At 42.3% G+C, this 12,663-nt stretch overlaps 1 protein-coding gene across 2 annotated transcripts in view; it reads left to right on the forward strand.

Annotated features, from left to right (window-relative positions):
- The first annotated feature begins 2,503 nt into the window (after positions 1 to 2,503).
- LOC142391793 (gamma-aminobutyric acid receptor subunit beta-3-like) overlaps positions 2,504 to 12,663 on the forward strand; it is a 52,683-nt gene continuing 42,523 nt past the window's right edge. The window contains exons 1-3 of one of the 2 annotated variants that reach the window (XM_075477864.1): positions 2,504 to 3,004; positions 3,110 to 3,201; positions 3,329 to 3,396. In XM_075477864.1, coding sequence (XP_075333979.1) covers positions 2,925 to 3,004; positions 3,110 to 3,201; positions 3,329 to 3,396 — 240 coding nt within the window. In that variant the 5' untranslated portion in view covers positions 2,504 to 2,924. The remainder of the gene's footprint in view (positions 3,005 to 3,109; positions 3,202 to 3,328; positions 3,397 to 12,663) is intronic. The other variant, XM_075477863.1, reaches the window with a different exon arrangement.

The following is a 12,663-nucleotide window of genomic DNA, read 5'->3' on the forward strand; positions in this document are numbered from 1 at the left end:
GAATCTTTATATAAGTGACTTAAGAACTTGAAATTTAACACCTCAGTTAATCATTACTATGGGACTCAAGCTCAATCTATGCATTCCATAAACCTAAATAGGTTTGGTATTTAAAGGCATTTAAAGTATCACATCGATTCCAAACCTCTCATTCACCTTTAAAGTGAACCATTAAGCAAAGAGTTTATGTGTAAGTAGTTTGAACTCCACAGGAGTTAGAATTTAGCACCAGACCCCCTGCTGGGGGAAAATCCCACTGAGCCCGGGAGCTCTCATAAAAGGGAAGACATGATTTCTGCGCACAATTTTGATAACTGGGTCCTCGTATTAAAAATGCGGCGGAATAGATAGTGGTTCTGGGGTTAAAAAGTTTATATACTGAGACAGGGAGTGAAAAATTGACTGAAACACTGAAAAACCAAGACGATTGTTGTCATTAAACAGGGTTATTATCCTGACGTTTGCCATAAGAGGGTAGCCGAGTTCCATTTTTCGTAGACGCTAATTAGTCTGTGACGTTTGACCTCCCTCCGCTGTCTCTAATCCGTCTGGAGGCGCTGTCTGCAGACGGGAGCTGCGGTCAGGAGATGTAAGGAAACAGCACCAGTCTGCGCCCGCGGGAGTCTGACTTCAGCACCACGTCTGGTGCGGACAGCTCCCGCAGAGTGATGACCACGTGGACAACCGAGGAGACGTGGAAAAAACAACAAAAAAGGCCCAGAAGCGCGCGCCCGCGCACATGTGCATAAGATTATTATAGTGCAGGGTGGATGGAGGGTGTCCCCTCGAGGAAATCGACTTCCTTTCAACATTTTCCCTGCAAATGCACGCTCGTGCGTAACTGCAAGCATAATAAAGTTATGACATACAAAGTGACAAAATCATGAATCTTTGAAGGTTTCTAAAAGTAAAACATATCGCCAAACGTTCATGCAGATGGAGGTGACAGCTTTCACGAGTTTTAATGGGACACATTTGTTTAATAATTATGTCTTCCCCCTTTTTTTTTCTTTCAGGAATGCGGTTGAAGGAAACAAGAAGTTGTTCGCCATCTATGACACAAGGTAGGAAAATGGCACAAAAACACCAATTCCTTCAACGCTCACTCCAAATATCCACGTCACTTTACTCAAGCTGAGTAATTCATGGTGCAACTCAACACTTAAAAAAACAAATTGAAACAAAAAGAGGCCATTAATGGACGATTAACGGGCTAATCAGTCAGAAGCATCGATTAATGGGTTGATAAATGGAAGCCTGGCTCCAGGATAATTGGAAGTAAAGTTGGCTGTTTTAAAAAGGTGAAAAGTATACATTTGAAAGTAAGTAATAGAAATATGATAAAAAAATATGACGCAATTCAGTCCTGAAGCTGAGAAAATTAAACATTGTAAGAGCTCTTTACACACTTTTTGGCCACGTGCATGTTCCGGATGGGGCTTTGAATCGAAATGAATCGAAATTAAGTTTCCTAGCTCGACGCTTTTGTATAAACCAGTATTTTATAAATGTTCCTGAACCGAACCGACCTGGACTGTATTGAATCGAATTTGAATGATTCAAACTGGATTTAATTGGATTCGAATTGATTTGGATTAAAATTCAATCGGGCTGTAATGAATTAACTCTCTTAGTTTACTTTTAAATTGCCCTGAGATTAGTTTAGTTGCAAATTTGACCCATATGCCAATTAACTGAACTGAATGAATCTGTATTTTACTTTTTTTTTTGGGGGGGGGGGGGGACACCAACCACTCTTAATAGTTGGCTAAGCTGTTGAGTTGAATTGTGGTATAGGGTCCATGCTCTTTGGTTCACTGATAACATGGTTTAGCTCGTATTAAAAGAGCTCTTTACACACTTTTTGGCCACGTGCATGTTCCGGATGGGACTTTGAATCGAAATTAATCGAAATGAATCAAAATGAAGTTTCCTAGCACGACGCTTTTGTACAAACCAGTATTTTATAAATGCTCCTGAACCAAACTGGGCTGTATTGAATCAAATTTAAATGATTCAAACTGGATTTAATTGGATTTGAATTGATTTGGACTCCTATTGAATTGGGCTGTAATGAATTAACTCTCTTATTTTACTTTTAAAGTGCTCTTGCCAATTAACTGAACTGAATATATCTGTATTTTACTTTTTTTTGGGGGGGGTGAACCAACCACTCTTAGTTGGCTAAGCTGTTGAGTTGCATTGTGGGAATTGTAGGCTCCGCGCTCTTTGGTTCACTGATAACATGGTCGTATTATACTTCATTTAAAAATTGTTGCTAAAATAACTGGCTCATGGTGGTGGAAACAATCCAAAGAGGCTAATAGCAGGAATAAGGTTATTTAGTAACACTTAATGTCTTTAAAGAAGTTAATCAAACCGTTTGAACGCTTCTCTGTGTATCCGCCTCTTGATAACTTGCGTTTTCAGACTTCACTGCAGCTACTGGTGCAGGTTTGGGTGAGTTTTTTTTTTTTTTTTTTTTTTTACAGCGGGTTAAGTGTTAGGCTTCGTCTTTCTTTTGAACGAGCCGCGTGCCTTCAACAGCACCACCATCAGCACCATCAGCAGCGGCAGCATCCCCTGTGCGTCCCCTCCTCATCTATATGCGCTTCAGCTCCTGAATGTAAGAGCCCCTCTCACAAGTCGCGCGGTGACGGTGTTCCTGCCAGGGAGGCGATGTCAGCCCATATTTCACACTTGCCTCCCCTCACTGCGAGCTGCTGACTTTTTCCCTCGCGCCTCAGTACACTTTTTTTTTTTTTTTTCCCAATATTGGAGGAAGGGGGGGTATTTGGCGATCAATGGATTTACTCTGGATTTGAGGAGAGACTGTTGATTGGAGGGAGGCTCTTTGCTGGGGTTTTTTGTGGCCGTTAGCAGCGGGGAATTTAATCATAAATCAAATTTATAGAAAAAGGAGGATGTTTGCTTTGGGGAGGGTGCGTCAGTTTCGCGTCTTGTCCGCGCTGGTCATCGGTTCGATCGTGTGCTGCGCAAAAAGGTGAGTGTTTTTCTGATTGAGGAGTCAAGGTTACAGCGCGGGCTGGCTGGCTTTCACGGGAGCCGGGGTGATGTTTTTTCTCTCATTGCTCCGCTCTCATTTCAGCGTCAATGAGCCGGGCAACATGTCTTTCGTGAAGGAGACGGTGGATAAACTCCTGAAGGGATACGACATCCGACTCAGACCCGACTTTGGAGGTATGCGCCGCGTTCCCAGCCTCCATCCATAATCCTCTGCTTTATTTTTGGCGCCATTTGCAGTGTTGTGGTCAGGTGTGGAGGAGTGGGGCTGCATGCATAATCATCTGATTTTAACCTCTTCCAGGCGCCCCTGTTGCAGTCGGCATGAGCATAGACGTCGCCAGCATAGACATGGTGTCAGAAGTCAACATGGTGAGTGGATTTACATGTGTTTTAATGCACGTGCACCCCCAATTTCCTCGCTGGTCATGTGGATGGGCTGGTTTTGCTGTATCTTTATCTCACAAATTGCCAGCACAAAGGAGCCTGGAGAAGCAGCCTCCTGCTCCTGTCTCCCACAGTGCTCATCCTCAGACATCAACCTCAATTAAAGGATAGATTATAGAGCTGCAGCCATGCTTTTACTATCAATACAATCCACACACAGCGGAAAGCTCCCCATTCAAAGCTTTTTTTTTTCTTGTGCAGAAGACTCCACAGCCCTACCTTTGATCTGCTGGTTAGCCTCCGTAACCGTGTCCTCCCCGGAGGCTCCTCTGAGCAGACAGATATCAGGGAGGCCTGATTGGATTAGCTATTTCCTGAGCTAAACGCTTCTTTTTTAAAAAAAAAAAATGTTGCCACGTGTACCCGCAATCAGGAAGGTAACTTCAGGCTATTGTATCTTAAAATATCAGTTGAGGATGACCCAAATTGCAGTGAGGAATGAGTGGCGCCACGTCGCCCCGCCAGTGGCTACGTTTTTCCTGCCCTTTGCAGATTTTTTTTAAGACTCCAGCACTGGATTGAAATGGTAGACTTTGGCTTTTTAAAGTAGCAACTCAGTGGTTTCACATTGGCTCCTGCTCAAACTTTTTTACAGGCAGGTATGGCTTTCATTAGAGTCAGTTCAGTCGTCTCAACTCAACTCTTCTGACAGCTTACATCATTGTTCAACTAAAACCGGAGACAGCTCGGTTTTCACAGCGCTGTACAGTATGAGAAAGATCTCCTTTATCTTGTGGGAGGTGTGTTTATGAGTGTGGGAGGGTGCGGATCAATACTAATGACTCAATGATTACTTCACCAGGTGACTCCTGGCTTTGACAATTGATTTTCCAGCCTGTGCAGGTTCTCTGTGTGCTCATTTCTCCAAGAAACTCTTCACGTTCAGCAAATGCAATCGTGTTAAAAAGAAACAACACCCTGGTTCATTTTGAAGGTTTTAAGTGTCAGAATATATGAAAAAAAACACATAATCGTGTCCCGACCAGGTCTTAAAATGAGGAACAACAACACCTGATATATTACACGGTGTCGCTATCTATTAAAAAGAAAATAGGTCAAAATGACACCATTTCCAAATGATTTGGAGTCCATCGTTCTACAGAGAGAAAGTGGAAAACATTCAGGACAGCTGTCAATCTTCCCAGGAGTGGACGTCCCAGCAAGTTCACCCCAAGGTCAAAAACCCAAGAGCTACATCTCAGACTCTGCAGGCCTCAGTCAGCATGTTAAAGGTTAAGGTTCATGACAGCACAGTTAGAAAAAGACTGAACAGGTATGGCTTGTGTGGAAGGGCTGCAGGAGAAAGCCTCTTCTCTCTAAAAAGAACATGGCAGCACAGCTTAAGGGCGGTTTATGGTGGGAAACCAGGTCGTCTGCGTGTGTGTCGCAGTTAACGCAGACATTAACATAGCGCAGACAGCACTTCAAAATTGGGCATAAATCAAAAATAACTGCGTCATGTCTGTGACAAGCTCACTGCGACACACTGCTGCGAGAGTATACACGGCCCTTTAGGTTTGCAAAGCTGCATCTGAACAAACCACAAGACTTCTGGAACAATGTCCTTTGGACAGAGCAGACCAAAGTGGAGATGTTTGCTCATAATGCACAGCAGCACGTTTGGAGGACACCAAACACAGCATATCAGCACAAACACCTCACACCAGCTGTCAAGCACGGTGGTGGAGGGCTGATGATCTGGGCTCGTTTGGCATTCCCCCATGGATACAGAAAAAAAAACTCTCTTATAAATTAGATTTAAACCATCACAAAACTGTGCTTTTAAGACCAACAAATTGTTCAAGTCACCAAGACTGGGGTGATCGACTGTAAAGGCAGCAATAAAATCCAAAAGAACTAAAACAGCAGAGCAACCCGAGTCAGCAATTAGAAGAAGATCATTAAAAACTCTTAAAACTTTTTGTAATCTTCACCAACAGCAGATGTTTATTCCCCAAAGCCTTACAAACATGCTGCGAAGCCCACCATTCTCTGATGGAAGTCGGGGACTTTCTCGATGGGAAGTTGGACATCGAAATTAACCCTTTGTTCGAGCACTGTTTTGTTGGATAGGTTTATGTCGTTATCATGAGATAACAAGGCTTGTTTTCTGCAGATTACAGGTTGACGTACGTTGTTAGTTCGGCCTGAGGGGCAGCGGCCCCCACAGAGGTGGTTAAACTCTTATCTACGCCCACAGACGCCGCAGTTTACGTTTCAAACTCGTATCAAACAAACGGAAATTCATTGATTTAATGTTTTAGGTCCTCTCCGAATGTCACGGCAGACACAGTGATGAATGAAATTAGGTGTTAAAGGAAAACGCCGGAAAGTTTCAAATTTACTATTTTCCCTGGTACATATGTTCCCCAAAATCGATTTCTGACCTTGTTTACATTTGTCAGCCCGAGAGAGTAACATTCGCGAATGTTTGAAATTCAAGTTATACCGCTCTGGTTCTCCCTCCCTAGCGCCGCCATGTTCACTCAACATGACGTCAGAAATGCAAACATTTTTTCTACAGCAATGGAAGACACTTACGAACTGTCTTGGTCTGACTCGGACCCGGAGATAGAATGCGAAGTTTCGCCTGAGTCCGAGTCAGATCATGATCAGCCTCTCGATCCAAGTTATGTTAGCTTATAGCCATCAGCCGAGATGGTCGGATAAGGCTAAAAATAAGGATGGACAAGTGGCTGTCGCAGCAGCCGCGGCACCGCCGCCAAATGCTAACGACTCACCGGTTGTATCCACGAGCCGTGAGGCGTTTCCGGACCCCATGCCCAACCTTGTGTACCGTTTCCAGGCCTACCGGCAGGTGACCTACTTTCTCCATGGGAGACTTGGGAAGCGCTTCCGAAGAGTGATTCCCTCCTGTGCGGTGTGGGCGATCAGGGATAAATATGAGTCGCAGGACGGGACCTACAAGGGTTTCCTTCACGCCGACGAGGCAGTTGTAGACTATCACTACATGTGAACATACATGTTGAAATAAAAATAATTTCTAATTCTACTATATACAGGTAGTATTCAATCATTGTGTATTTCCAAGTTACACTCTACACTTTGTTAGAGCACACTCCCGCCACACAAGTAGAATTTTATTTCCGCTGCACAAGTAGAATTGCATTTCTGACGTAAAATATGCCCGGATGTGGCTGAACATGGCTGCGCCCATGGCCAGAAGTGAACAAATCTGGGAGCGCAAGGTTATGGGTTGAATAATGTAAAACAGTGTGAGAAATCGATTTTGGAGGACAGGTGTCAGGGAAAATAGGAAAATTTAAATTTTCCGACGTTTTCCTTTAAGGTCAACATGTCCGGGTGTAGGCTATCAAAGCCCCGCCTCCTGACCAATCACTCCTCTCAGAAAAGAGAAACTTCTTCTGGAATCAAACATTGATTGTGCTGTCGGACGTTCACTCAGACGCATCTTTATTAGAGACGTTTGCAATACTTCTTTAGCCTAAAACGGAGAGTTATTACTTTAAACTATGTGTTCCTGCTGACTTTTAAAGATTTAGAAACTAGAGCTGGGCGAGTTAACTCCTTATTATCGCGTTAACCGACGAATATTTTATCACGTATTAACGCAGTTTTTTTTAATATAATTTTTTGGGGCTTTTGTGCCTTTAATGGAAAGTTCAGAGACAGGAAGCAGGGGGCAGAGAGAGGGGGAACAACACGCAGCACAGGGCTGTCCCATGCGACTCGAACCGGGGCCAGCTGCAGCGAGGACTGTAGCCTATTGTACAGTGGAGCGAGGCTTCTACATAAAAACTACAGAAAGATGCTGGTGTTAAAAGTGTGTTTGCACAACAAATGTTATGGCACTTTCATTCATATGGCAGCACATTTTAAATAAAACTAAATGCTAAAAGCTATACACTACTTTTGAATTCATTTTTGGATTTTGCGTACAAATGCGATTAATCGTGATTAATCGGGGAAATCATGTGATTAATTAGATTAAACATTGTAATCGTTGCCCAGCCCTATTAGAAACTAAAATGTATAACTTTATGAATCAAACTGATCGCTATAAATGTAACAGATTTCATTGTCTGGTTCCTCAAACATTATACGAGCGTATCAAATTGCATCGATTGATGTCTGTACGTTCGTGTTTATATCCGCTTGCTCTTATAAAGGGTTTTAGAAAAAGAGGTAAAGTCGTTAAACCACTAGAGATGACTTTTCTTTTACATTTTAAAGCCTTTAAACATTAAGAACAGCCAGAATTAAACAGACTGACAGATCTATCGATCAGCTGACTAGTTACGCAGTCACATTCTGATAGAAGTATAGATTGTGATCGGTCAACAAAGTCCAACTCAACGAGTTGATAACCGCAGCGTACAGCCGCAAAGTGAGTTAGTTTAACCACATAACCTAAAGATACTCTGGATATACTCAATCTGCTCCTGGTGATCTGAAGAAACCAAAACTGATTTTATTTTATGTTGTGATCTCGAGGAAACGAGACAAATTAACTAGATATTTGAGATATTGGCATCAAAATAGACAATTTCAGGCTGGAAAATATTCAACTTTAAGTGCTTTTTTGGGTAGTTATTTATTCAAATGCCTGCTTCGAGGGAATGAGGGCAACATTGATGCATTTTCAGGCAACGTTGATGGATTGTTTTAACTTTTGCAGAGAAGCGTTATTTGGCGTTCTGAGCTGTCAGCTTGCTGCTGGGTATGACATCAAATATGGAAATCTGGGGTAGAGAAGTCTTAGCATCGCAGGAAATCTGACTTCTGATGGTCTCTTTGATTTATTTTCTGCTTTCCATCTTAAGGAATCATTGGTTTTATGTTTAATGCTCCGCCTCACAGCTGCACTTCGTGATTGGATCAAGTTAACCACCTTACTTCTGGTCGGTCTCGGAGTTTGAAAAGCTGAAAGTCTGGATCATTTGATTTAATTAACTGCAGCAGACGTAACCCTAACCCATCACTGGAACAGCTTCGTTTTACTGCACGAAACAGCGAAATGTCCTGAAAACATCCTGGAAAGTTTTCCTGGAAAATAACTTTGACATTCTCGTCTTTCGCTGAGAGCAAACAGATCAGAACAACAGCCGGCAGCGCAAACGAGGCTCAGAGACCAGATGACGTCAGATGGGCTCAGTTGTAGTTTATAGGCTAAAACACAAACACATTAAGACAACAACGGACCAGAACTCTCTTCTTAAAGCCCAGTTTTTGTTTTTTTTTGGCTAGAATATGTCTTGAAGGGGAGAGAGGCCCTTTTTTGTTACCCTTTTTTTCTGTTTTCATAAGCAAAACAAAGATTTCGTGGTAAATGTTTAATGGATTCTACTTTTTTAATTCAGTCCAAGTTTGACCGATAGATGTCAGACTTTAAAGACAGACCCACTTTTAAGTCGAGAGGCATACCAGCTCAATTCAGGTAGTTAAAAGCTTCGTATTTCTTTAAAATCATCTTAAAATGAGACCTTTGGGTCTGGCTGATTATTAGCATAGTCTAATCTGAGCTGCTCTGTTGGACTGGGCTGTTAAAGATGGGGCACCAGAAGACTTTGAAAGGTTGAAAGAGGTGAAGCAGCCCATGCCCTACTTCCTGCTGCCAATAAGAACGACGAAAGACATTCTTTCAAGGAGTGTGTGTTGTTATTATGATGGGATTTGAAGTCAAGAAATGGTCTGATACATTAGCCGTGTCATGAATGCTAAGGGACTTTGTTGCTAACAGTTTAGCTGCTAACAGGAGCTTTCCGGCCAAGCAGGCGATTCTCCACAGAGCAGATGAAGGCAGCTGATCACCCAGGGAATCAGAGAGCTGAGGTCACACTTAAACTGATAATTAATTAGGTCCGTTTCTCACTGTCGCCAAGAGGGACTGCACTTCCGCAGCTGTGCATCTGTGCTCGCTAAATGCACAAACACTGGCTGTAATGGAGTTGAAGCTGAAACAAGAGCTATCGGGATGTTTGTTGTTTTCAGCGATTGACATTTGGCGGATGATGTTCGTCCAGTGCTGGGACGCATTTATCAGAGGGAGGCGCCTTTTTTCTTGACCCTTGATCACAGCACAGCCCAGATAAATGTTGTTCTTTTAATTTTTTTGCTTTGTGGAAGAAAGAGATCATTTCCAAACCATAAAAAACTCCACTCTTAATTCATTTCAGCAACATTTCAGCAACATTTCAGCCACTAATTCAGCTCCACCAGCCTTAACAGAGTGACCCACAGGCGCAACCAAGGAAACTAGTTTTCAAAGTGTAAAGCTCACCAAGAGAAATACTGCTTGCTATGGATACTAATTAGAGTGCTCTGTGCCAAGTAAAGAAATAGGAAACAATAAATCCATGCAAAGACGAGAGCTGTCAAACACAAGTATGAAAAGTGCCCAAGATTTTGGCAGATTGCGAGCCCTCTTTGTGCAGCTTGAATGTGGGCGGGCGAGATCCAAGCTCTCCCAGCTGAAAGCCTGCGAAAAAGGTTGTTTTCAAAGGGTTGAACTGAGGTTTCATGTTGAGGTTGGAGAGTTTTGGAGAGCAGAGGGGCTCAGGCATCGACGGTGGGGGTCACAGTTTGACGTGAAGGAGTAGCAAAAAAGTCGGTAGACTGTTCTCACAGTTGCTACAGGCCAGATGCATGAGCATTAAATAGAAGACTGACTGATGCTGGTAATATGCTGGAAAGAGACATAAAAGCATATTGAGATGACTACTTGTGCTGAGGAAGAACAAGTACAAATAGTTGATGGGATTTCAGAAAATAGGAGGATTTCTATGGAAGTCATACCCTCCATCACTTATGAACAAAGCTCCAGCTGGGGACTTTGACACCAGTATGTCATTTTTCAAGGAACAAACAAACAAACAAACAAAAATACTGGTAATAAACTGTAATAAACTTCTTTATATTTCGTGTTTAATAACCCAAATTGCAGCGTTCCAGCAATATTGAGCATTGTGTTCTGATTGATTGTTGGGGATGCACTGATCGGTTCTGTAGTGTCGGAACACTTTAATCAAATCAAATCAAATTTATTTGTATCGCACATTTCATGTACAAAACAATTCAAAGTGCTTCACATAAAATAAAAGCATTGCAGCAGGGAGTGGAAAAAGCATTAAAAATACATAATATAATTTAAATGAATTTAAAAACAAGCAGCAGTCCAGATAAATTAAAAGTGTTGCGCAGATTTCATGCATAGACACATGAGAAAAGAAATGTTTTAATGAATACTGAGTACTGGTATCGGTTCTGAAGTATCGGAACACTTTAATGAACACTGAGTACTGGTATCGGTTCTGAAGTATCGGAACACTTTAATGAACACTGAGTACTGGTATCGGTTCTGAAGTATCGCAACACTTTAATGAATCCTGAGTACTGGTATCGGTTCTGAAGTATCGGAACACTTTAATGAACACTGAGTACTGGTATCGGTTCTGCAGTATCGCAACACTTTAATGAATACTGACAACTGGTATCGTATCGGTGCATCCCTATTAATTGTGTTTCATTCAACTCATTTGTTAGTCTTGTTAAAATATGGAGCCTACATTACCCATAATGCATCTTGTAATAGTTTACAATACAAATTTCCTTTTTCCAAAGCTAACAGGCCCCATCGCTGCCATTGATTCGACTGTTATCATATGAGAGCAAACTTGTAGACGCAGAAGAAAATGAATAAAACAGTGTTATTTTCATTTTATTATTTATTTTTATTTTTTTCCCCAGTTGATTATTTCAGCCTTGTGGTATACAGGTGCTTGACTTGTACGGGAATTTCTTCGAACATCTTTTTGTAAAAACAGAAAAGTGCATATCAGTACAGCCGAATTCCCAAGAAAGCCGCTCTCATTCACATAATATTTTGTCTCTTTCTTTTGGAAGACAGCTGAACGGGACAGAATTGTGACTGAAAATCAGACCATTATGCATTTCCAGACGGTCGCTCTGCTCTAATAAAATCCTGATTTTATAACCGCAGCCTCCTCTGATAAAAATCCCCATTCCAGTAACTTAAAGACGACGTTTGTGCAGTGAATTCAGCTGTAATTACATGGACCACGATCTCCCTGTGCAAGTATGCTGGATCAAAGGAGATTAGTGCAGTGAATTGAGTAAGTTTAACTGTAACTTTAGTTCAGTTTAACTGTATGTAAACACACTGACTGATAGGCACATCTCAGGCAATTGTGAAGTCCAGTATTTTGCCCTGAGACACTTGAACCGCCAACTTTCTGACTAATTGGATGACCTCCTCTACCTCCAAAGCCCCATCCGTTTAATGTGCAGGATTAGATCATTTCCCCTTCGATATAACACCCTTAAAAACTTTGACTGCTTTTTGCCTCTTTCAGTTTTTAATGATGGCGAAACTTTTTGTTCCAACTCCGTGCTAAATACTGTATACTGTTCTGGTTTCGTTTGGTGTGCCGCCAGAGTCCAAGGCGCTGTTTGCAGCGCTGTTATCCCCGGCGATTTCTTATACTGGGCACAACACTCAGACAATCTGCATGTCAGGCGAAAAAAAACGGCGAGAGGAGAGCTACAGTAGAACAGTTAAAGGATTTATCGAAGCGAAGCAGAAAAAGAGCCAAGGATCGAAAATATGTGAGCAAAAACAAGAGGAAGGAGTCAAAATTGAAATACCCCACAGGCTGTGAAAATGGCATCTGGCTCGTCCAAAAAAAAAAAAAAAAAACACCTGGCAGGGCAGGTCGACTAAGTCAGTCTCTGACTTTCTGACGCGAGCTCCTGCACTGGCAGATGCCGAAAAGCCTGAGAAAGGCGCACTAATTACCTCTGAGGTTTGTTTTGTGGTGTGCCGGGGGCCTCGCCTGATGAGAAACGCATACTAGGACAAGATCAGAGCGACGAAAAAATAGATTCAGTGTGTGCTGAGGCCGTGGTCGGGAACTAGTTGTGCGCTTAAGAATGAATGATTTGAAAATGTGCCACTGGTTAGTGCTAGTTTTTGCAGTTGTAATCGGTGAAACTCGACAGACGGTTTAATGCGAGGTTTGGAGGTGGAAATGAAATAAGTATAGAGTTCGCCTGCATTTAAACGGTTTCAAACACTGTTATTAGGGAAGATTAGCTGAAAGGGCACCTCTCTTGCAGCAGTGGACAAACAGATGTGAATCTGTGCAGCTGTTGGAGCTATCGAGGCCCTTTTTTTTTCTGAAAGTCATGGCA

The sequence above is a fragment of the Odontesthes bonariensis genome, chromosome 11 (assembly GCF_027942865.1).
Source record: "Odontesthes bonariensis isolate fOdoBon6 chromosome 11, fOdoBon6.hap1, whole genome shotgun sequence".
NCBI lineage: Eukaryota > Metazoa > Chordata > Actinopteri > Atheriniformes > Atherinopsidae > Odontesthes > Odontesthes bonariensis.